At 41.4% G+C, this 26,191-nt stretch overlaps 1 protein-coding gene across 7 annotated transcripts in view; it reads left to right on the top strand.

Moving 5' to 3' along the window:
- The window catches only part of nlrc5 (NLR family CARD domain containing 5), a 99,664-nt gene that overhangs the window by 12,959 nt on the left and 60,514 nt on the right, over positions 1-26,191 (top strand). For 5 of the 7 annotated variants that reach the window (XM_031900763.1, XM_031900764.1, XM_031900766.1 and 2 more), the window contains exons 3-13: positions 250-545; positions 625-663; positions 2,752-2,820; positions 4,460-6,173; positions 8,557-8,640; positions 9,877-9,960; positions 11,067-11,150; positions 11,239-11,328; positions 11,662-11,712; positions 12,062-12,106; positions 15,360-15,443. In XM_031900763.1, the coding sequence (XP_031756623.1) occupies positions 250-545; positions 625-663; positions 2,752-2,820; positions 4,460-6,173; positions 8,557-8,640; positions 9,877-9,960; positions 11,067-11,150; positions 11,239-11,328; positions 11,662-11,712; positions 12,062-12,106; positions 15,360-15,443 (2,640 nt within the window). The remainder of the gene's footprint in view (positions 1-249; positions 546-624; positions 664-2,751; positions 2,821-4,459; positions 6,174-8,556; positions 8,641-9,876; positions 9,961-11,066; positions 11,151-11,238; positions 11,329-11,661; positions 11,713-12,061; positions 12,107-15,359; positions 15,444-26,191) is intronic. The other 2 variants (XM_031900765.1, XM_018093489.2) reach the window with 2 other exon arrangements.

Below are 26,191 nucleotides of genomic sequence, written 5' to 3'. Positions count from 1 at the left end.
CCACACCTGTACAACTTTATAATACAATACAACAATGCATATTTACACTGCATACCATTTATAAACATGTTATATAGCTCATCATCATGGATGCATATAATACTCATTGGGGGGTCAGCTGAACTCCCAGTGTGGGAAAGTAGAAAAAAACAGTTTATCACTTCACACATAGGTAAAGCAATTATATTAGGAGTGATATCTTTTAAAGCATTAATTTTTTTACATGAAAATTGTTATTTGTTGTTGCAGGTATAAAATGGAGGGAGCGGAATTTCATGATGTCATAGCTAATTTTTTGCCCAGGTTGGAGGATTATTTTTGCAGTGATTTGGCCTATTTTCTGCAAAAAATAGATGTTTTTCTACCCAATGTTGATTTTAGCCACATTATTCAGTTACCGGATATCAAAATGAAAGTATCCTCACTTCTCCGTGAATTGTTGGTGAGGCACACCGAGAGTTTAAAGAACATTATACAGAGTGTTTGCATGGATGGTGTCCTACCAATGGACCTGGAGGTAGAACTAATAAGCATGATAGGGGAAGGTATGTTTTGCATCAGTTAGGTTAAAGTCAAATTAATTAAAAAAACAGTTGTGCTGAAGTAATGTTTGTTTCATTATAGGTAATCTAAATTCCACATCTTCATTTGAGCAGAATAAGAGTAAGTGGGCACATTATTTAAACATGGTTGTAATTGCCTTTTGAATGCAAAAATATTATCTAGGTCTAGACGCCATTCATTAAAGGAGAAAGAAAGGCAAAGTCACTTGGGGGTGCCAAAATGTTAGGCACCCCCAAGTGACTTAAATCGCCTACCTTTTACCCCGGGCTGGTGCCCCTGTACGGAGAGAACAGCACCAGCCCGGGGTAGCTGCGATCGCTTCCTCCTTCCTGCGCAGTAGAGTGAAAAGCCAAACTTTAACAGAAAAGTCGGCTTTTCACTCTACTGCGCATGTGCCGACAGCTGGCATTTTAGGAAAAGGAAGCAGGAAGGAGGAAGCGCTCCGCTACAGGTACCCCGGGCTGGTGCTGTTTTCTCCTAACAAGGGCACCAGCCCGGGGTACAAGGTAAGCGGTTAAAGTCACTTGGGGGTTCCTAACATTTTGGCACCCCCAAGTGACTTTGCCTTTCCTTCTCCTTTAAATGTACATCCAAACATGTTTCACTTCCCTATATTTATCAAAGTTTGAAACTTCATAGCACTGTGTTCATATAGAGCACAAATGTTTTTAGGGGGTTTTTGAAGCAGCGTAGGTGGTTTTTCACGGTGAGGGCAGTGAGGCTGTGGAATGCCCTTCCTAGTGATGTGGTAATGGCAGACTCTGTTAATGCCTATAAGAGGGGCCTGGATGAGTTTTTGAACAAGCAGAATATCCAAGGCTATTGTGATACTAATATCTACAGTTAGTATTACTGGTTGTATATATATAGTTTATGTATGTGAGTGTATAGATTGGTTAGTATAGGTTGGGTGCTGGGTTTACTCGGATGGGTTGAACTTGATGGACAATGGTCTTTTTTCAACCCTATGTAACTATGTAACTATGTAACAAGGCCCCGACACACCTGGCTGTTTTATGTGGCCCTTGGTGAGTGTGTGTGACCGTCCAGCATGATCAATTTTCATTTTTCGGAGTGAAGCATTATCAGTGATATTGCCCAGGGCAACCAATCAGCAATTAGATTTCAACAGTCAGAAAATCAAAGCAAAGCATCTGATTGGCTGCTATGAGCAACATCACCGGTGATATTTTACTCCACTTTTTACACTGCATGATAAATATACCCCTTAGTATCTTACAAAGTATCTTAATAAAAAATTCAGCCCTGCAACATAGCCTGTGTTTTAGATTTTGCTCCCCTTATGTGATTGAGTTTGACACCCCTGATACAGAGAATGCTATTTTTTCACTCTTATGACTAAAATAAAACTACTTTCTATATAAACTCCTATAAACTTTATAAACTTCTATAACAATAAATAAAGAGCTGGGATGTTTGTCTGTAAATTGATGACATCATTGCTGACTGGTTCCACTATGGCTGCTATGAGAGCCAGAGTCTAGTGTAAGAGCGGCAATGTATATAGCACTTATTGTTTGAATTATTAGTTTTCTTTGTCCTTCAACTGTTACAATGACTTATTTCCATTGCAGGCTCAAAGAAACCTTTATGAAAGCATGAGAATCTAAAATAAACATTTAATATCATTTTTCATTTTTTGGCAGACACTTTTGTTTGTTTCGTTTGGAAACTTTCATGCTGCTATGCTCTTTGACTTAATGCTGCAGCCAGTAAATTGTATTGTAGTTACATGTGCTGTAATGTTTATGAATGTACATTTAACTGAGAAACTGTATGACATACAAGTGATACGTATTTTCAAATGGGTAACTTTGTAGATGGTTATGGAGACTGGTACTTCCCGTTTACTCAATCATTCTAATACTTATTTCTAATACTTATTTTAACACAAATGTTAGTCTGTTGTAAACTCCTTGACTCTGTAAGTTTGCTGGATTTGGGAGTTTGATATTTGTTTGTGTAGAATCGGTTTTCAGAATTGAGGATTTGGGTAGTCAGGTCACTGTATAAACCAAGAGCAAATAACGAAATCTGTAGAGTTTTGAAACTGGACAGACAAAGGACCAGACAATTCATACATTGCATATGCAATAAAGGGGGCCAAATTAGAAGCAAGATGGGAAAATGTATTATTTACTAATAAAACATGTATCTTGTTTTTAGGAGGGGAAGAAGAGACTACTGATTGTTGGCTTTCCAGTGAAATTGCAGGAATTAAACGACAGAAAATAGGTAATAGCTATAGACTGCTCCATATCAGACTTTATAATGCATCTGAAGGAATGGGCTTAGGAATGCTGTTCTAGGGGGTGTTAAGATTTACATTTTTTTCTTCAATTCAAAGTTTTTCATTCAAAAACTCCCAAATTCAAATTATGGTGCAAAAAATACAAAAAAGCTTAAATGCAAAACTTCAAGCTTAAAGCTTGCAAGTTTATGTAGTAGTCAATGGGAGTTGTCCTATGCAAAACATATGTGGTCTTACAATGCAAGTTTTTTGAGAATTTTAATCTTTTTGAGTTTGTAGTTACATTGAGAATGATGGATAGAATATGAATACAGTGCATTCAAGTTTTTTTTTCATGGTTTAATTCTATCAAAGTTTTTTATATTCAAATCTTTTAAAAAAGCAAACATTTGAGTTTGATAAAATTTTGAAAAAAAAAAACTTAAAACTCACAGATTTGAAAGATGATAATAAGCCTTCCCTTGTTAGATTTTTCATTTATAATGTTGTGTAGCGAGCTGATTTATTCAGTAGCAGTCATTTGTAGCTCAATGAGCCTGTTTTGTTTTAATATGATGATGCAAGCTTTGCATTATGCTTTGTTACAGTCCTTATACAGGGATGGGATCCATTATCTGGAAAGCTGTTATCCAGAAAGCTCTAAATAACTGGAAGGTCATCTCCCAAAGACTCAAATTTAATAAAATAATTTACATTTTCTGTAATAATAAAACAGTGCCATGTACTTGATGGTAACTAAGCTGCATGAATCCATATTGGTGGTAAAACAATCCTACTGGGTTTATTTCATGTTTATATGACCTTTTAGTAGATGAAGAATGGTGATCCAAATTACAGAAAGATTATCAAGAAAACCCCAGGTCCTGAGCATTCTGGATAACAGGTCCCATAACTGTACTCACAATAGATGGCACAGTGGCTCAGATGTTAGCTGTGCTGCTTTGCTTCCTGAGTATATGTAGATTTTCTCTGGGTTCTCTTATTTCATCTCACACTCTAAATAACATATAGGCAGATCAAGTGGATCCTGAAGAAATTGATAATAATCTGTGTTGTGTGAATGTAACTTGGAACTGAAGGTGGCCGTACACAGGAAGATTTGCTCGTTTAGTGAGGTCACCAAGTGAACAGATCTTCTCCCGAAATGCTCACATAAAGATGGGAGCGATATCGGCTAATTTGGCCCCAGGACCAAAAGATAAAACTACAACGGCGGGCATAGACACCGGCGGATCGGGGGCAACAAGACGATGTCCCCAGTCTGGCAGAAAATCAAACTTACCCGATCCAGATCTGCCGAATTTTAGGCCAGATCTCAGTCAGATAGGCCCATTGGGGGTGTCCATGCACAGGCAGATAAGCTGCTGAATCGGTCTAAAGGACCAGCTAAAATCTATGCGATAGTCCTAGATAAAAAAGGATTTTTGGCTCAACAGGGCCATATGACAGGTCAGCCTATCATACATCCCATTAGAACGTTTTAATTTGTACTGTTGTTAATATGTTTGGAAAGTTCCTTTAAGCAATAATAGTGGTGTTAGTTATTTTTATGCATTCTTTAATCTAAACTAAATGCATTTTAAGTAACACCTCCTTTTCCTTTTCATGTATTCCTTTCCTTAGATTTAATTGGAAGATTCAAAGAGAAAATAACCAATTCTTTGTTACAGAAGTATCATTTCAAATCTAAGGAAGAATCCAGTCAAGATGTTAGGCAGATGTTTGTTGAGCCATTAATCCATAAAGATGACAGGACTCTAAAAGAAAAGCTGAAAGCTAAAAGTGACTCAGGGGTACCTTCTGGCACAGAAGAAATTACTGATAGTATGAAAATACTGAATCTGTTTGAAAAGCACAGTACCTTGGAAACACATACTGTTTTACTTGTGGGGATGCCAGGTACTGGTAAAACCATGCTAACACGACGGATCTGCTATGAATGGGCAACGAGGGAACTCAGTCAATTTACATTAACATTTCTTTTTGAATTTCGACAGCTAAACTTAATACATAGATATGTGACTCTTAAAGAACTTTTGTTCAATTTGTTCCTCAAACCTGATGGAAATCCAGAGGAAGTGTATCAATATATCATTGAAAATCCACAACATATCCTTATCATGTTTGATGGGCTTGATGAATTTATTGGCCAGATTTCACATGATCCTCCTCAAGTAAACCCTGAAGCTGATAAGCCAGTGTCCATCTCAGAGCTATTCACTTGTCTCTTACATGGTGTGATTTTATCTGGGTGCACTGTTGTGGTCACCTGCAGGTCAAAAATATTAAACAACATCCCCCTGAAAACCATTGACCTTGTTGCGGAAGTTTTAGGGTTTAATCAGGGAAGAGTTGAGAAATATGTAAAATTATTCTTCTGCAATGATTATCTTAGGGAGAAAGTTTTATTACATTTAAGAGAAAACACTAAACTCATGCACATGTGCTTTGTACCAGCGTTATGCCATATAGTATGCATTTGTTTGGAATATTTACTACAAGCTCCTTCGAGTGCACAACTTCCTCAAACAATAACACAGTTTTATGTGGTAATGCTGAATATTTTTATTGCAAAAGAGCAAAAATCTTCCAAAACAGAAAAAGCTCTGCTCAAGAAATTTAAGCCATTGATCACCGAATTATGTGATCTTGCCCTTAAAGGACTTGATGAAAAAAAGACAGTGTTTTATGTTGAGGATATTTCAAAAGGCTTGCAGGGTTTTGCCCCCTGCCACGGCCTACTTTCTGTTTTTGATGTTAAGAACATTGACAGCAGCAACGATACCGGGTACTCCTTTATTCATCTAAGCTCGCAAGAGTTTTTTGCTGCTTTATACCTAATGATAAGCCGCACAGTGACAGAGGCTGCACTTAATAAAAAACTCTCTCTTAAGTCAAAGTGGAATTTGAAGTCTAAAACAAAAAATGAAATCACAGAAAACTTCCATATATTTTTGTCTGGGTTGTCATCCAAAGAATGCCAGTCATTTCTGTACGACTTAGCGGAACAGAGCGAGGCGTTTGTTCAAAAGAAACAGCAAACTATCATTGAATGTCTTGTAAAGCTGGCAGAGACCCAACTTACAGGGCCAAAGCTTATTGAACTATGTCACTGTACATATGAAACACAAGATCTGGATCTTGCCCGACGTATTGGGGAACACCTTAAGTCAAAGTATGAACTGAGAAACTTCAGGATAGCACCAGTGGATATGACAGCTTTAAGTTTTATTGTCAACCATGGAACGTGCTTGGTTTGTTTGGATTTTGCAGGGTGCCCAATGGAGTTGGATTGCTTAGATGTTCTTGGCAAATGCAAAAATTTAAATAGTTTAAGGTAATTTTCTTTTTTATTGTAAGTTGCCCACCCAATGCATGTTGTTTAGCAAAAAAAGTAAGGGAACATTATGAAATATGTGGATGCTTAAAATTTCCATACCATTCGTTCAGGTTTAGAACCTATTCATAAAGGGATAGTTCACCTTTAAATCAACTTTTAGTATAATGTAGACATTTATAGTCTGAGACAATTCACAAATTTGCTTTATATTTTACTTTGGGCTTTGTAGTTATTTAGCTTTTAGTTTAGCAGCTCTTCAGTTTAGTATTTCCGTAGCTATCGGCTTGCTAGGGTCTTATTTACCCTAGCAACCATGCAGTGTTTTGCATGACAGACAGGAATATGAATAGCAGAGTGCCTGAATAGGAAGATAATTAATACAAAAATAATAATAACATTGTAACATATTTCTAGCTGTGTCTAGAAGCTTCTAGCTTCTGCCTGAAAAAAGAGACAGAAGGCAAAAGAGAAAGGGAAATAATTCAAGAACTATAAAAAAAAATATTGAAGACCAAGGGGCACATTTACTAGCCCACGAACGGGTCAAATGCGCCCGATTGGGTTTTTTTCGTAATGATCGGTAATTTTGCGATTTTTTTCTGCGTCTTTACGATTTTTGCGTAAAAACGCAAGTTTTTCGGCGTCTTTACGATTTTTGCGTAAAAACGCGAGTTTTTCGTAGCCATTACGAAAGTTGCGCAAAGTCGCGATTTTTTTGGTAGCGTTAACACTTGCGCGTAAAGTCGCGCCTTTTTCGTAGCGTTAAAACTTAAAAGGCGCGATGTTTCGCGCAAGTTTTAACGCTACGAAAAAATCGCGACTTTGCGCAACTTTCGTAATGGCTATGAAAAACTCGCGTTTTTACGCAAAAATCGTAAAGACGCCGAAAAACTCGCGTTTTTACGCAAAAATCGTAAAGACGCCGAAAAATCGCAAAAAATACGAAAAAGTCGCAAAATGTTCGTTTCCAATCGGAATTTTTCAATTCGGATTCGAAATCGTGTCTTAGTAAATCAGCCCCCAAGTGTAAAATTGCTAAGAATAGGACATTCTATAACATAGTAGAAGTTAATGTAAAGGTGAACCACCCCTTTAAAATGCCATATGATCTAGTGCCTGCATTATATTTGGTTCCAGTGGAGGATTCCAACACGTTAAAAGGACAGGTCAATCCCAAAAATAAGTTTTTGCCTAATAAAAGAAAATATAATTATAAGCAACTTTCCAATATGAATCTATTAAAAATCTTCAGTGCTTTTAAAGTTATTTGTAAATGTTATTGCTATTGAAGGCAGCATTTGCTGAACTCCTGGTTGTTTCTTTTTAAACAATGTTTAAAATTATGCACCTTAGGTTCATTAGTAGCATATTTTATACTGCATACATTCCAATATCAGGAATACATGTGACAGTAACTTGACTAGCAATGGATTAGAAAAATGAGATGGAAGTTGGTGAGGTGGTATGGGCCTTGTAACAGACCAACCTTGGTGGATTGAAAGGAGTCAGTATGCGAAGAGGAACGACGATTACCAAAAACTTGCAACATTCAAAACATAGTTTGTCATGTGAAGAAAATTACAGCAGAATTTTGCGGGCTTTTGAAACAATTGGAATGTACTTTAAATATGTTTTATAGATTTAAAGTGCACTTGGATGTAGAACATAAAGAGAGAGAGGAATCAAAAAGATGCAGTAGGTATGAGTTAAAGATGTGATAGTGGAGTTGTTTGTAGGGAAAGGAATATTTATGCTGTAGACTTGGAACCCAAATTTTGAATTGACTAGAACATATAATGAGCAGGCACAGAATTATAAATGGCCTTCACTTAATTTTTAACTGGTTAGTTTTCCCTTGAAGAGTCAGCTGCAAACTACTGTATACCATTTCAACAAATCTGGTTGACAGTAACTTGACTAGCAATGGATTAGAAGAATGAGATGGAAGTTGGTGAGGTGGTATGGGCCTTGTAACAGACCATCCTTGGTGGATTGAAAGGAGTCAGTATGTGAAGAGGAACGACAATTACCAAAAACTTTAAATATGTTTTATAGATTTAAACTGCACTTGAATGTAGAACATAGAGAGAGAGTGGAATCAAAAAGATGCAGTAGGTATGAGTTAAAGATGTGATAGTGGAGTTGTTTGTAGGAAAATAAATATTTATGCTGTAGACTTGGAACCCAAATTTCGACTTGACTAAAACATATAATGAGCAGGCACAGAATTATAAATGGCCTTCACTTACTTTTAAACTGGTTAGTTTTCCCTTGAGGAGTCAGCTGCAAACTACTGTATACCTTTTCAACAACTCTGGGTGAAATACATTTTGTTCAGTAACACTATAAGTAATATAATTTTCTGACTATCTTATTTTAGTTTCAGAAACAAAAAATATGGAGATTCATTTGCTCAAGCACTTTCCAAAAACATAGCTGGCATGAAAACCTTACAAAACCTCAGGTATTATTTTATTTTTTCATCCTTATGTGTATCACTCGCATTTAATAAAACTTCCACTTGTGAGCTTTATGTTGCACTTGACCCCCACAGATAAGGCCCTAGGGGACGAGATTGCGGACACCGCTGGAGGGGGCTTGGATATAGTGATAGAAATATTATATAATACAATAATACTGGTATAATCTTTTGGCCAATATTCTGTTATAATATTGTTCATGTATTTTAAATGATAATTTGCCTTCTAAAATATGTAGCAATAAGTTAGTTACTTAAAACTGGAGGCACTGTAGCTATTGAACCACAATACAGAAGGATAATCAAAGGTTGTGAAGTGATCATTATGGTAAAGATTCTACTATCACTGTTCTTGATTCATATACTGTAATGCTAATATCATACCTAGTGGATTAAACATGGAGCCTGAATCTCTGTCATTGCTAGTACAGGTATGGGACCTGTTATCCAGAGTGCTTGGGACCTGGGATTTTCCAGGTAAGGGGTCTTTCCATAATTTGGATTTCCATACCTTTACGGAATGGCCATCTTCCATAGACTCCATTGTAATCAAATAATTCACATTTTTAAAAATGATTTCATTTTTCTCTCTAATAATAAAACAGTAGCTTGTACTTGATCCCAACTAAGATATAATTAATCCTCACTGGAGTCTAAACAATCCTATTGTGTTTAATTTCTGTTTAAATATTTTTATTAGCAGATGTAAGGTAGGAGATCTGAATTACAGAAAGACCCCTTATCTGGAAAACCCCAGGTCCCGAGCATTCTGGATAACGGGTCCCATACCTGAACAGAGAAAAAGGAAATTATTTGTTAAAATATGCATTATTTGATTAAAATGAAATCTATGGCAGATGGCCTTCATGTAAGTCAGAGCTTTTTGGATAATTGGTTTCAAATAACAGATCCCATACCTGTATACCGTATTTTGGACCCAAAGCTACGTATTAGTCATGAGAGGAGATTGGCAGTAAACAAAATTGATAAATTGAATAAAAATATGAACCTATTGTCCAGAAAGTTAACTGAAGCCTACAAAGCCTACCTTTGTCTAATTGTTTTCATGTATTTAAAGCCTCTGTATGGTCATAGAGCTCCGCTGCAATTTATAAAATCCTGTATTTTATCACCTAAGATACATTTGTTATAATTTTAATGCATTCATGTTGCAACTATTTTATATATATCACTGTAAAAGAAATTTGTTAAATTTTGCAGATTGATTGCTGGACGGCTTACAGCTGTGGGGGCTGCTTCGCTTATTCAGTCATTCCTCGATTGTCCAGAACTTAAAGAGATCAGGTAAGGCTGATAGCAGACGAGGCGTAGGGCGGATATTTTCGGCAAGCGAAAAATCAATTGCTGAAAATACCGCCCTACGCCTCCTACATGTGTCTGCACCCGAATGAATGGAATACACTCAGGTGCAGGCACATGTAGCCGAAATATGCAAAGAAACGAGAGACTTTGCATTCTCTCGCGTTTTTATGCGTATTTCGGCTGCATGTGCCTGCACCCGAGCCTATTCCATTCATTCGGGTGCAGGCACATGTAGGAGGCGTAGGACGGTATTTTCAGCAAGCACTTTTCCGCTTGCCCAAAATATCCGCCCTACTAGTAATTTTTTTTTGATAGACTATATTCTATCTGGTTAAACATTTGATGGGCTAAAAAGAGAATTATAAAATGTACATTAGTCTAATTATGTAATGTAAATTGTGTAATTATGTTTAAATTTAGCAAGGTTTGCCACTACTGTGACCATAATATTCTGGATTACGAATGGCAAACTACAACAGGAGCCGAGCGTCTTCCACATTATTTTATAGTTTAATAGAGTTTATTCTGTTCATTATCCAGTGCAATTATTCAATCGCCAAATAAACTTTTATTTATATATACACAATTCAGAGCTTTCATTTTAAGCAAACACCAACAAATCAAAACTGCAGGCAAATGGCATAAACCACAACTGCTCTGAAGAGTAAATGACGGGGGAGAGCATAAAGGAAATGGTAACAAGGGACAGAAAACAACATGAGAACAGGGGATCAGAATGAAAAGGTTTTTGGGAGGAGATTTGGAGAGAACCATTAGAGAAAGGCAAGGGAGCGAACATAAGAGACGGTGGTAAAAGAAAAAAAGTGTAGAGAAGGGTGAAAAAAGAAAAGCAGAATAGAATGCATGAGGCAGGAGTAATAAAAACTCTTTAAGTACACAGTTATAGGGACCGATTATTCACCACACCTGTAACCAGAACCTGAAATGTAAAATATTTATACTTTTAGACTTTTTGTATGTTGTAGGGGCAGATGGCTACACCAAGGTTTACCACAATGTCATTGGTTCTGTGTTGGTTGATAATTTCAGTGTTTGACATACATTTTTTACAATCTTTCTCTTGACAGTTTGCAAGATAACCGCCTAAAGACAGAAGATATGAATATGTTTCTTGAATTATTTTTTAAGATGAAACAGTTAAAAAAACTTGAGTAAGTTTCTAAAGAGATGCACAATTTGTATATTACTTGGGTGCTGATGTAATTTTTTTAATGATGTTTTTTCTGATCTTATCTGCAGCTTGAGTAAAAATGATATTAATGTCAGTGGTGTGCTTGCTTTGGCAAAGGTAGCTGCAAAGTGCCACAACATCACAGATATTAACATAAGGTAAATTCAATTTTTGGTTCTTTTTTTTTTTTTTTGCTTATTAGTAGTTTGGCAGGGTTGTTTGTACTGCTTTGGGTACTGAGGACAAACAGTATATAAAAAACCCATTAGTAGTTCTCTTCCATCCGATATATGATTAAGAATTTATCTGACAACCATTACAGTCATGATAGTCCACTGTTTATCTGCACTTACACTGTCAGGTGCTTATTGGGTACTTGGGTACAGCTGGGTTTATGTTTGGAAAACAGGAAGCTATGTTTTAAAAGTGATGTAAGAAGTTTAACTCAATAACATTGGCTAATGAGGCAGTTTTTCATCCCTGTCTTTTAGGTGTGATAATTCTACAGCCATCTTTTTATCAGAAAGTACCCTACCATCAAGGTAAATTATGTATTCTTTCCTACAGTCACAGTGACCCTTTTGTCTATACAAATTATTACATTAATTCCACACTTGCCTGGCAGGCAGGTCAGTGTGTTGAGTCAAATCTTGGCCACAATATCAAGAAACAAAAAGAAACCCAGCTAGTGCAGCATTTGAGGTGTTCAAAGTCCCAAATGCAATGGATCTAAACAACCTCCACCATTTCATATGTGTGCTGGCTACTAATATTATTATTCCCTAAAATAAAAATGCACCCCTAGTTCTGTTAAGTACAACTATACTTTTGCTCCTACATCCAAATACTATATAAAATTACACATCTTATAATTCATTTCCTTTTGTTCAGTAGGCCTGCACTGTCTGAAGACACACTAAGAAAGAAGAAAATAAGGTATTGTTAAATGAATTTAGCAGCACATTATCAGCTGAAACACTGACATGCTTTGCATTCAATGACATTATTTATAAGATTTAAGGAAGCATTAAAAGGAAGATTAAATAAAGCATTGTATATGTCCTTTATCATTAGAGATTTGCATTCATTTGGATTATAATATTGACTGGAGCACTTCTGAACAGTTTTTTTGTCCACATACAAGCCTCAAGCTTTAGAAACATCACAATCAAAGTTAGGTTTACAGGTATCTACAAATAACTATTCTATATTTATGCACAGTACACCAGAGCTAGTACAATATGCAAGCAATATGTATTCTTAAACATACAAAAACAAAGATTTTGGATCATGCATTCCAATATTAAAATCTTCAAAGAAAAAAAAAAGAATCCAAAATTATTTTTTAATTATGTGAATAGTAAAAAAATGAAGCAAGAAGGGGTGGGAACCTTATTATCACAGGGGGGGGTAAGTTGGTTGATGAGAACGGGGAAAAAGCAGAAATTTTGAACTCTTATTTTTCATCTGTCTATACATCTGAGGAGCCAGATAATGAAGGCTTCCCTTTTAATATGCCCAGTTCTAGTAATTTAGCTACTGACGCATGGGTCACTCGGGAGGAAATTCAAAAGAGACTTGAACATGTAAAGGTAAACAAAGGTCCAGGACCGGATGGGATTCATCCCAGGGTATTAAATGAGCTGAGCCAAAACTATTCACTTAATTTTTCAGGATTCGTTGAGGTCTGGCATGGTGCCGAGAGACTGGCGGATTGCTAATGTGGTGCCGTTATTTAAAAAGGGATCCCGTTCTCAGCCTGAAAACTATAGGCCTGTTAGTCTAACATCAGTAGTAGGAAAACTTTTGGAAGGGGTAATAAGGGATAGGGTACTTGAATACATTGCAGTTCACAATACTATAAGTTTGTGCCAGCATGGTTTTATGCGTAACAGATCTTGCCAGACTAATTTAGTCGCCTTTCATGAGGAGGTGAGCAAGAACCTCGATGCTGGAATGGCAGTTGATGTCATCTACTTGGACTTTGCTAAAGCGTTTGATACAGTACCTCACAGAAGGGTAATAATCAAATTAAGGAATATTGGCCTAGAACATAATATTTGTAATTGGATAGAGAACTGGATGAAGGATAGATTACAAAGAGTGGTGGTAAATGGAACATTTTCTAATTGGACCAGTGTTGTTAGTGGAGTACCGCAGGGGTCAGTCCTTGGTCCTTTGCTTTTAACTTGTTTATTAATGACCTGGAGGTGGGCATAGAGAGTACTGTTTCTATTTTTGCTGATGACACAAAATTGTGCAAAACTATAAGTTCCATGCAGGATGCTGCCACTTTGCAGAGCGATTTGACAAAATTGGATAACTGGGCAGCAAACTGGAAAATGAGGTTCAATGTTGATAAGTGCAAAGTTATGCATTTTGGTAGAAATAATATAAACGCGAACTATCTACTGAATGGTAGTTTGTTGGGGGAATCCTTAATGGAGAAGGATCTAGGGGTTTGTGTAGATAACAAGTTGTCTAATTACATTACATTACATTAACATTTATTTATAAAGCGCCAACATATTCCGCAGCACTGTACAATAAGTGGGTTACATACATTGGACATACAGAGTAACATATAAAGCAATCAATAACCGATACAAGAGGTGAAGAGGGCCCTGCCCAAAAGAGCTTACAATCTACAAATTCCTGGCAGTGTCATTCTGTGGCTACTAAAGCAAATAAAGTGCTGTCTTGTATAAAAAAGGGCATTGACTCAAGGGATGAGACCATAATTTTGCCCTTTTATAGGTCCCTGGTAAGGCCTCACCTTGAGTATGCGGTGCAGTTTTGGGCTCCAGTCCTTAAGAAGGATATTAATGAGTTGGAGAGAGTGCAGAGACGTGCAACTAAACTGTTTAAGGGGATGGAAGATTTAAACTATGAGGTTAGACTGTCGAGGTTGGGGTTGTTTTCTCTGGAAAAGAGGCGCTTGCGAGGGGACATGATTACTCTGTACAAGTACATTAGAGGGGATTATAGGCAGATGGGGGATGTTCTTTTTTCCCATAAAAACAATCAACGCACCAGAGGCCACCCCTTTAGATTAGAGGAACGGAGCTTCCATTTGAAGCAGCGTAGGTGGTTTTTCACGGTGAGGGCAGTGAGGTTGTGGAATGCCCTTCCTAGAGATGTGGTAATGGCAGATTCTGTTAATGCCTTTAAGAGGGGCCTGGATGAGTTCTTGAATAATCAGAATATCCAAGGCTATTGTGATACTAATATCTACAGTTAGTATTAGTGGTTGTATATATAGTTTGTGAGTGTATAGATTGGTAGGTGTGGGTTGTGTGTGCTGGGTTTACTTGGATGGGTTGAACTTGATGGATTCTTTTTTCAACCCTATGTAACTATGTAACTATGTAATCAGTAGAAAGAAGAGAGTGGCTATTAAAACTGAAAATTTGCTAATGTATGGAGAGCAAGGAGTCAGTTTACACTTACCAAGCTTGTTACATAGTTTTGACTAGAGAACATGCACTTTGATGGGCGTATTGGGGTTGTTGCTATACTAGGGTTTCGAGAGTGTGAGAATAAAAGACAGAAATTCTTTATGAATTCTATGACTGCATGCCTTCATTTTATTTTTTAACCCTTACTTATTGATTGCCCACAATGGAAGTCTTGATATCTGACTGTGCATCAGTCTGGTTATTAGGTTAATAAATATGATACTGCTAAAACCAGTGCTCTACTGTCACATTGGCAAGGATAAAAGTAGAAACACTGTGGAGCACATTTATTATAGTGTCTAAGCCAACATCACTGGTGATGTTGCCCATAGCAACCATTCAGCAGTAACAACAGTTGTCTACGAGGTAGAACACAAATACAAAGATCTGATTGGTTGCTATGGGCAACCACTGGTGATGGCTTAAACACTATAATAAATGTAAACACGTTTTGCATTTTTCTATGTCCCCATGTGTGCGGCACTCTGTTCCTTTATTGTTATTTTTGGCCAGCACCCAGGGCATTTGATTATCTGAAGGGTGTGCTCCTTTTGTTCTTGTGTATATATATATATATATCCAAAAAAAGACCAGCAACACCGAGTTATATTCCAAAAAGATCAATTGTGTATTAAAAACGCATGAACAGCCAACGTTACGTTTCGGTCCCCATCTGGACCTTTCTCAAGGCAAATACATATATTTACACTTTTCCTTATATTTTCTTGCAGCCTTACACACTGTGACCTGACTTCATCTGACATACAGCATGTTGTACAGATTCTCCAAGACCTCTCACAGATCTCAGATATCAAGTATGTTACAAATGAAAATTGGTTAACTATGACAATAAATTACCACTTTAATGTAATCTATATAGGTCTTTTTCCAATAAGCATTTCTAGTTTGTGTATTTCACTTCTAAAAAATACATTCCAGTAAAAGCTTTTCATATTAATAATGAATATTGAAAATATTGTAAAGTTCATATAACTACATTAATTATTGTTATCTGTCTTTTTGGTTTTGGAACAAAAACACGCTTTTAAAAATATACGAGAGATCTATCTATGGAGTACCTCATTGCAATCATGTTATGCCAGGTAGAACACACATAAATAGTGTTATACAGTGAGGAACATAAGTATTTGAACACCCTGCGATTTTGCAAGTTCACCTACTTAGAAATCATGGAGGGGTCTGAAATTCACATTGTAGGTGCATTCCCACTGTGAGAGACAGCATTTAAAAAAAAATTCTGGAAATCACATTGTATGATTTATAAAGAATGTATTTGTATTGCAACTGCTGCACATAAGTATTTGAACACCTGGCAATCAGTAAGAATTCTGGCTCTCAAAGACCTGTTACTCTGCCTTTAGGCTAATGCCATACAAGGCGTAGGGCGGATATTTTCAGCTAGCGTAAAAGCACTTGCTGAAAATTCCACCCTACACCTCCTACATGTGCCTGCACCCGAATGAATGAGATACACTCGGGTGCAGGCACATGTAGCCGATATACGAATGAAAACGCAAGATAATGCAAAGTCTCGCATTTTCATGTGTGTATCGGCCCTACGCCTCGTGTGGCATTAGCCTTAAATAGTCCACCTCTACTTCACTCATTAATCTAAATTAGTAGCACCTGTCTGAGCTCTTTAACCCTTTCACTGCCAGCCAATTTGTCCCAAAAGTGAACATCTACTGCCAAGCCATTTTTGGACATTTTGCACTCAGTACATTTGCTTCGGTTTTTTGACAAGAAAACCTACATGAAATAAAGCATGCTATATATCGTTTTTTCCGGAACGACTTGGGCTTGAACATTGTAATAAAATTTTGTACTTTTTCTGGAGATTTAACACATTTTTTGAGTGAAATGTGTAAAAAAAAAGTTAAATAAAGAAAAAAGTATTTTTATTTTGTGTTTTTTTTCCAAGAACGATTACATTAACTTAAAATTTTTTTAATGTTTGTAAAAGCCCCGATTCTGCTGAATCCAACAATACCAAATATGTATTGGTAACCCACTTTTCTCTTACAGGTGTCTGTGGGACACAGGGACCATGGGTATAGTATCTACCAGCAGGAGGCAGGACACTAGAAGAGGAAGAAGAGGAAAAGGCCCCTCCTCCCTGCTACTATACCCCCTGTAGCTTCCTTAGAGCGCCAGTTTTTTCTAGTGTCCTCAGGAGACAGGATCTTACAGCTCTCTGAAGTCTGCGGCCAGATTATTCTGGCACCAGGGGTCGACCTATAGGGCCTACTGCAGTTCCCTCCACAGGCTTCCCCCTACGTGGGACTCAAGCACCGGGGCCAGTAAGACTCTCTGAGCGGGCCACACAGATTCCCTGCCTCTACCTGTGAGTGCAGACGCTGTCCGGCGCTTCCTCCTTCTCAGCTGCACCCCAGGTCAGTTCAGCTCCCAGCCTGCCTGCTCAGCCTGCCAGCCTACCTAAACAGCCCCCCTCGCCTCAGTACCTTCAGCGGTCCCTCTGCCGGTCCCCATGCGTTCCACCGCGGCCCCATGCGTTCCACCGTCCCTTCCGGATGACATCACTACGCGCCGCCATTTTCTGCGCGCCTCTGTTCGCGCGCTTTCCTCCTTCGCGCCATTCTGCTCCGCTCTCCATCCTGAACGGTCGCATCCTCAGGGGCTCTCCTTGGCTCTCCGGACACAGGGACGGTATCTTTGGCAGAGGGGGCACTATTAGGGGAATTTCAGGAGGGCAAGGCTGGGCTTTTTAGCGCGGTTGGGTCTGTCTGATCGGGTAACCCCTCCAGGGTTGAGGAGACTGTATTCCTTTGCTGAGTTATGTGAGGGTATTTTTCTGCTTGGGAAGCATACAATTACTTATGTATTGAATTATATCTGTGCCTAATCGCCTCATATATTCCCTTACACCCTTTATATAAAAAAAAAAAAAAAAAAAAAAAAAAAAGGGTTATCCTAAGGTGTAAGGAGGGGGAATTCCCCTATCTCCCTTGCATTGACTTGCATTAAAGCCTGCCTGTCTTTTTTGCGTTTATCTGCTGACCATTGTAGGACTGCTTGTCTTGCTCCTTTTCTGTCATGGCAGAAGGCATTCCAGAAGGCCCCTTTTCCAGGGGGGCTTCTAGCTCCTCAAAGGTAAAATACCTAGCATGCGCCAGATGCTGCAAACGTCTTCCATCTGGAAGAAAGGAACCTCTTTGTTCCTCTTGCTCCAAAATTCCGGCTGAGACCCAGTCCCAGGCTCCGGACGTGCCACTGCCCCCAGTTCAGAATTAGCAGGGGGGGACCCTACTCCAGCACTGGCTCTGGATGCTCAAGCGCAAGCTTCCTCTTCCCAACAGGATCCTCCCTTATGGGCGGCCCAGCTTTCCACCGGCATTCCCAAGCTTGCAGCCTGCCTTGATAAGCTCTTGGACAAGTTAGATAGGGAGGAACCTCATCCTCCTAAGTCCCTCAAGCGGCAAGCCTTACTCCGCTTGGATGACTACAGCGACTCAGAGTCTCTCCACGCCTCGGCTACTTGGGAGGACCACTCCCTAAGCGAGGGGGAGATTTCCTCCGACGTGCCAGATGACCCGGAGGACGCATCTAGATCGTCACCAGAGGCCATTGATGCTCTCATTGCTTCAGTAATGACCTGCCTTGACCTCAAGACTCCAGAATCCTCTCTAGAGTCTTCTGCCTCTCTCTTCAAGCGTCAGAAAAAGACCGCCTCGGTTTTTCCTTCCCACGATCAACTGGACTCCCTTATCCAAGCGGAGTGGGATCACCCTGAGAGGCGATTCCAGACCTCACGGCGTTTCCAACACTCGTATCCCTTTCCACAAGAGACCCTGGAGAGATGGTCTACCCCTCCTTTGGTAGACGCTCCGGTGTCCCGCTTATCCAAGAACACCGCCCTTCCTGTCCCGGATTCCTCCTCCTTCAAGGATCCGATGGATAAAAAGATGGAGGGTTTCCTCAGAGCAACATTTACTTCAGCTGGAGAAAGCCTCCGTCCCACCTTGGCCTCGGCCTGGGTTTCCCGGGCAGTTCAAACCTGGTCCAATTCGCTCTTAGAAGGCATATCCTCGGGCTCTTCCAGACAGGAATTGTCCCTTTTAGCCTCCCAAATTCGTGACGCCAACGAGTACCTATGCGAAGCATCCCTGGACTCAGCCCAGGCCATCAGTCGTACCTCAGCCCTGGCTGTAGCGGCACGCCGTTCCCTCTGGCTTAAGCTCTGGTCTGCTGACATGTCCTCTAAGAAGTCCCTCACCACTCTCCCCTTTAGGGGCAAGCTCCTATTCGGGCCAGAACTCGACAAGATAATCAGCCAAGCCACTGGGGGGAAGAGCACCTTCCTTCCCCAGTCTCGGACTCGCCCTTCCTTTCGCAGGGGTCGCTTTTTTCGCCCCAGGGGCTCCAAGGTCTCTTCCTCCAGGGATTCCTCCACGCAGAACCCCGCGGGAAAACCCAGGTTCCAAGCGCGGACCAAGTACTCCTGGCAGGGTAGGCGTCCTCAATCCAAGCCCGCCGACAAGTCCTCTTCCACATGACTACCCCCGGGCAGTAAGTCCTCCTCCCGTAGGAGGCAGACTTCGCCAGTTCCGCGAGGCCTGGCTTCGTCTTACTTCCGATCCCTGGGTACACCGAGTGGTATCCTTCGGCTACCGTCTCGAGTTTCTTGCCACCCCTCCGAGCCGGTTCTTCATGTCCCGGCTCTCTCAGGACCCTCCCAAACAGTCCGCATTTCTCGCCATCATACAAGACCTCCTGGACGAGAGAGTGATCATGCAGGTGCCTCCCGAGGAGAGGTTCCGGGGATTTTATTCCAATCTCTTTCTCGTTCCAAAACGAGACAGGTCCTTTCGACCCATCCTAGACCTCAAGAAGCTCAACACCTTCCTTCGCTTCTCTCGGTTCAAAATGGAATCACTCAGGTCAGTCATTGCGGCCATGGGTCACAACGAATACCTAGTGGCGCTAGACATAAAGGACGCCTACCTCCACGTCCCCATTTTCCCTCCCCATTGGAAATACTTAAGATTTGCGGTCAAAAACCTCCACTTCCAGTTCACGGCTCTTCCCTTCGGGCTCACCTCGGCACCTCGCATTTTTACCAAGATCATGGCAGCGGTAGCAGCGTCTCTCAGGGCTCAAGGGGTGTCAATCACCCCATATCTGGACGACCTTCTTCTCAAGGCGCCATCCCAGTCGGCTGCGACATCCGAATTGGAACTGGTCACTTCAACCCTAACTTCCCTGGGTTGGAAGATCAACTTGGAGAAATCACGACTCACTCCATCCCGTCGAATGCCCTTCCTGGGCATGATCTTCGACACAGCCCAGCAGAGGGTATTCCTCCCTCCAGAAAAGATCTCCCGAATTCAGGACTTGACGCGTCGCCTGATCCAATCACAGGGCCCATCTATCCATTTTGCCATGCAGGTACTGGGGTCCATGGTGTCGTCCATAGAAGCCGTGCCCTTCGCACAGTTTCATCTGCGCGACCTTCAGTGGAACATCCTGGATCAGTGGACACGCACCAGTCTGTCCCAGAGAATCCAGATCCTTCCCAAGACGAAGACTTCTCTTGCATGGTGGCTCAACACACCTCACCTTGCCAGGGGGCGCCCCCTCCAGGAACCTCACTGGCGCCTTCTGACCACGGATGCCAGCCTCAAGGGTTGGGGAGCAGTTCTGGACCACCTCTCAGCTCAAGGGACCTGGTCAAAGACCGAAGCTCTCCTTCCCATCAACATTCTGGAGATCCGGGCAGTCCGTCTGGCTCTATTGCACTGGCAACACCTTCTTCGGGGACAGGCCATCAAGGTACAATCCGACAACGCCACCACGGTTGCCTACCTAAATCATCAAGGCGGAACCCGAAGCCGTCAAGCTCTCAGGGAGGTCAGTCTTATTCTGACCTGGGCGGAGGCCCGGGACTCCCGGCTGACAGCAGTCTACATCCCGGGTCTCGAGAATTGGCAGGCCGATTACCTCAGCCGGCAGCAGCTCGACCCAGGAGAGTGGGCCCTAAGTCCAAGTATCTTTCAGGACATCGTCGATCGATGGGGTCTCCCGAGCATAGACCTCATGGCATCTCGCCTGAACCGGCAAGTCCCTCAATTCATGGCCAGGTGCCGCGACCCTCTAGCTCTGGCAGCCGATGCTCTCACAGCCAGTTGGGACTTCCCTCTGGCTTACGTATTCCCCCCGCTTCCTCTTCTGCCCAGAGTCATCAAGAAGATCAAAGCCGGTTCCAACCCGGTGATCCTAGTGGCCCCCTTCTGGCCCAAAAGGGCCTGGTTCTCCGAGCTGGTAGCTCTCAGCAGGGCCGAACCCTGGAACCTTCCCCTGGTTCCCGACCTTCTCTCCCAAGGCCCGATCCACCACCCGGACCCGGCATTCCTGAATTTGATGGCCTGGCTCTTGAGTCCCTAGTGCTCCAACGCAAGGGTTTCTCTCCCGAGGTCATCCGTACCATGATGGCTGCCTGAAGGCCGGTTTCCTCCAGAACCTACCACCGTGTTTGGAGGATATTTAAGGATTGGTGCGACACGGAGGGCTATTCCTTCCAGACCTTCTCCTTACCCCGCCTCCTCTCCTTCCTTCAGTCGGGGCTTTCCAAGGGTCTTTCACTGGGATCCCTTAAATCTCAGATCTCGGCACTATCTGTCCTCTTCCAACGTCGCCTGGCCACCCTACCGGACATAGCCACCTTCTTACCTAGTTCTCACAGTTCTTCAGGGGCCCCCATTCGATCCCCTGGGTAGCATACCTCTGGCATGGCTCACCTGGAAAACAGTCTTTCTCCTAGCCATCTCTTCAGCTCGCAGGGTGTCTGAGATCTCGGTTCTTTCGCATCTCCAGCCATACCTCGTATTCCATGCAGACCGGGCGGTCCTCAGAACTTTGCCTTCCTTCGTGCCTAAGGTCGGCTCTTCCTTTCACATCAACCAGGACATCACCATCCCGTCCTTTTGTCCTCAGCCTTCCTCGCCTAAGGAAGTAGCCTTGCACGCCTTGGACCCGGTCCGGGCGTTAAAGTTCTACCTCCACCGCACCAAGGACATTCGCCAGTCCTCAGCCCTCTTCATTGTGCCCGCTGGCCCCCAAAAGGGTTCTCCGGCCTCCAAGGCTACCTTATCCCATTGGATTAGGGAAGCCATCCGCAGAGCATACATTGCCAGAGGCAAACAGCCGCCCCTTCATCTCAAGGCTCACTCGACTCGGGGAATTAGCACCTCTTGGGCCTTTAGAAACAGGGCCTCAGCCGAACAGGTCTGTAGGGCCGCTACATGGTCCTCCATTCATTCCTTCACTAAATTTTACAGATTTGAGATTTTTGCGGCATCTGATGCTCATTTCGGGAGAAAGGTGCTGCAAGCCGCAGTTACCTAAAACCGTTTCTCCCACCCTTTCTTCTGTTGGGGCAGCTTTGGTATGTCCCCATGGTCCCTGTGTCCCACAGACACCTGTAAGAGAAAAGGAGATTTTGTGATTACTCACCGTTAAATCCTTTTCTCTTAGGACGTCTGTGGGACACAGGGCTTCCCCCCCTGAACCGGTTCCTCTGGAAAGTTTTCTGCTTATGTAGATAGTTAAGTTATACTGTCTCTTTCTTTGTTGACAAAACTGGCGCTCTAAGGAAGCTACAGGGGGTATAGTAGCAGGGAGGAGGGGCCTTTTCCTCTTCTTCCTCTTCTAGTGTCCTGCCTCCTGCTGGTAGATACTATACCCATGGTCCCTGTGTCCCACAGACGTCCTAAGAGAAAAGGATTTAACGGTGAGTAATCACAAAATCTCCTTTTCTTGTCCAGAAGACACCCCAATAATAAAACTGTATTTTGTGCAATTTTACATTGAAACGAAAGTGAAAAGGTCTTCTTTATTTTAACAAGGCATATCTTATGACAGAAATGGAATACCCCCATAAGTCACACATTTTTAGAAACTGCACACCTCTAGATTTTTAGTTGTGGTGTAGTTTTTGCTCTAAATTTAGCCCGTCATACAGATACCATAAAAACAGATACCAAATTTTTTATTTATTTTTTTCTGAAACACTATCACAGTCACAAAGTAAATTTGAGAATTAAAAACCAACGAAAATTTTGAAATGAAGGCAGGATATGAAAGAACAAGTTATCCCGAGTAAAACGATACCCCAGGGTGCACCTAAAGACACGGCCTCCAAACAGCCCAAAACAGGGGCAATACATAAGAGCAATTTCAGCTGGAAAGTTTGGAGCTGGGCTCTAAGTGCACACCATGCAGCTTTTCAGTCTAAACACCCTCTTACTTGTGAAATACCCCCACAAACTATATGTTTTCTGAAAGTGCACATCTGTAGCTATTCAGCAGCACCATTCTTTTTTTTCTACATGCAGAATTGTGGACACAGTTCTCCGTAGAAGTTTGGGTGTGGCCGGAAATAAAGAAAAAAAAAAGATCCAAAGTTAGATTTCTCCCTGAAATTACCATAACAACGAAAAAAAAACCCACTAAAATATCAATCTGCAACTTGTCCTGAACAAAACGATACCCCACATGCATGGGTGCACCTAAAGACACGGCCTCCAAACAGCCCAAAACAGGGGCAATACACAAGGGCAATTTCAGCTTGAAAGTTTGGAGGTGCACTCTAAGTGCACACAATGCAGTTTTTCAGTCTAAACACCCCCTTACCTGTGAAATTGCAAAAATGCAATAAAATCACTGAATATACAAAAAAAGTCATTATGACCTTATTACTACTGAAATAAAAGTAACACAAGCAAAGTTCTCTAAATACAACCAAGAACAATAAATAAGCAAGAACAGTAAATGAACAGCAACACAAATCTAAAAATGCAATGAAACCACTGAAACATGCAATAAAATGCAAAAAAAAGAAATGTGATTATGCCGTGTGACTTGCGTTCAGGGTACCTGATCACTTGTCACACTGCAAAATCAAAGGTAACACAAGTAATATCACTAATCAAAAGTACAACGCAGAACTAGAAACTCAGAAAATCACTGAAAATGCAAGAAAAATGTGATTTGCCGTGTGACTTGCGTTCAGGGTACCTGATCACTTGTCACACTACAAAATCAAGGTACCAAACAATATAACAGTAATAAAAGTATGACGCAGAACTTAAAAAACAGAGTAATAGAGTAAAACAAGTAATAAAACAGAAATAAAGCACAATGCAGAACTGAAAAAGCAATGAAACAAATAAAATCAATAATACAAAATACTGATCAAACAGTGATTAGAGTGTAAAGGCTAAAATGGAAAATAAAATAAAGGCAAAGTAAAAAAAAAAATGTGTGCACACTTGTATGTGTATATGTGTGTGTATGTGTGTGTAAGTGTATGCCTGTGCAAAAAAAGTAAAAAAAAAAAAGTGTAAAAAGAAAAGTAAAATCAGCCAAAAAAAAAAATGTGTGAAGTGTATAAATAAAGCTCTCGGTGCCGGAGGGTCGCAGGGGGCTGCAGGCAGGCTCCAGGGGGCTCCACGAGTGAGGGGGCGGTGCCTGGGGCTGGGTTTAAATACCCCACACAGCAGGCACGCGACTTGGGGTCACTCTGGGGGCGATCGGAGGGGGCAGAGGAGCATCAGTGCCGGTAAGCTGGTTGCCTAGGGGGTTGTGGGGCTGGCAGCGCGTCTCTGCACTCGCATTGATCAGCGAGTGCAGAGAACGCGCTCCTTTAATGGAAAACGTAGCTTCTACGTGCTTGGCACACAACAACTTTTTATGCCAGCAGGTAGAAGCTACGTGCTTGGCAGGGAAAGGGTTAAAGACACCTGTCCACCCCACAGTCAGTCAGACTCCAACTACTACCATGGGCAAGACCAAAGAGCTGTCAAAAGACACCATAGCTACAGGGCAATTACCAAGCAGCTTGGTGAAAATAGATCAACTGTTGGAGCAATTGTTAGAAAATGGAAGAGGCTAAAGACGACTGTCAGTCTCCCTAGGACTGGGGCTCCATGCAAGATCTCACCTCATGGGGTATCACTGATGATGGGAAAGGTGAGGAATCAGCCCAGAACCACAAGGGAGGAGTCAATGACATGAAAAGAGCTGGGACCACAGTTTCAAAGGTCACTGTCGGCAGAACACTACGCTGTCATGGTTTGAAATAATGCATTGCACACAAGGTTCCCCTGCTCAAGTCATCACATGTCCAGCCCGTCTAAACTTTGCCAGTGACCATCTGGATGATCCAGAGGAGGCATGGGAGAAAGTCATGTGGTCAGATGAGACCAAAGTAGAACTTAGTCTAAACTTCACTCACAGTGTTTGGAGGAAAAATATGGATGAGTTGCATCCCAAGAACACCATCCCTACTGTGAGGCATGGGGGTGGTAACATCATGCTTTAGGGGTGCTTTTCTGCAAAGGGGACAGGACGACTGCACTGTATTAAGGAGAGGATGAATGGGGCCATGTATTGTGAGATTTTAAACAACAACCTCCTTCCCTCAGTCAGAGCATTAAAGATGGGTCGTGGCTGGGTCTTCCAACATGACAATGACCCGAAGCACACAGCCAGAATAACAAAGGAGCGGCTCCGTAAGAGGCATATCAAGGTTCTGGAGTGGCTGAGTCAGTCCAGCCCTGAAACCTGAGAGATCTAGAGGAGATCTGTGTGGAGTAGAGGGCCAAAATCCCTGTTGCAGTGTGTGCAAACCTGGTCAAGAACTACAGGAAACATTTGACCTCTGTAATTGCAAACAAAGGCTTCTGTACCAAATATTAACTCTGATTTTCTCAGGTGTTCAAATACTTATGTGCAGCAGTGCAATACAAATACATTCTTTAAAAATTATATAATGTAATTTCCTGATTTTTTTTTAAATGCTTTTATTCAGTTTGACTAACCAACAACCTAGTATAAGGGGTAACTTTAATATGAAAAGTGTGAGATTAGAGCTCACCACAGAAATTTTACCACTCACTCTATTTATTCCTATGGGATTTTTTGTTAGAGTTCACCATTTGATAAATACACTTTGATATATCTGACCCTTAATTTATGAAGTTACTATAAGGCAGTTGTAGGTTAAAGGTGATGTATTATTTTACGAACTAAAGACTAGGGTTCCAAAGAGTAAATTTTGATTGTTTTTAAAATGGGATTAATGGGGCTCCCTGAACTAAAATGAGTTGAAAGTGGGGAAGTTTTGACCAGGCCTTGGAAGGCAGAGAAAATAAGGATAATTAGCTATACATATGTAGGTAAGGAGGGAAGGGGTTAATGTGGGTGTGTATAAAGGGGCTACAGGCTATTTCTTTTCTATTCACAGCATGTGGAGAAACATTCTCACCCTCTTGCCCTGTTGTGTTTGGTGGGAGAAATAGGGGCAGAGGTTTGCCTTTTTGTCACAGCTAAGGTGGGAGGAATTCTTGGTGAGTGGGAAGGGGATGATATTCCCTGCTTTGTACAGTTCAGTTTGTTAACTTATTGAGTATAGGCCCTAGGAGGTAGGAGTGTGGAGTGAGGCCTATCCTGCTTTTACTTGCCTATTGGAGTGTGTCAGTGCCTGGTGGCTGCCATGCTGAGTGGCCTAAGAAGTGTGTAGGGA

Source organism: Xenopus tropicalis, chromosome 4 (genome assembly GCF_000004195.4).
Source record: "Xenopus tropicalis strain Nigerian chromosome 4, UCB_Xtro_10.0, whole genome shotgun sequence".
NCBI lineage: Eukaryota > Metazoa > Chordata > Amphibia > Anura > Pipidae > Xenopus > Xenopus tropicalis.
Note: the sequence above shows the minus strand (reverse complement) of the source record. Positions and strands in the feature narration are given on the sequence as shown.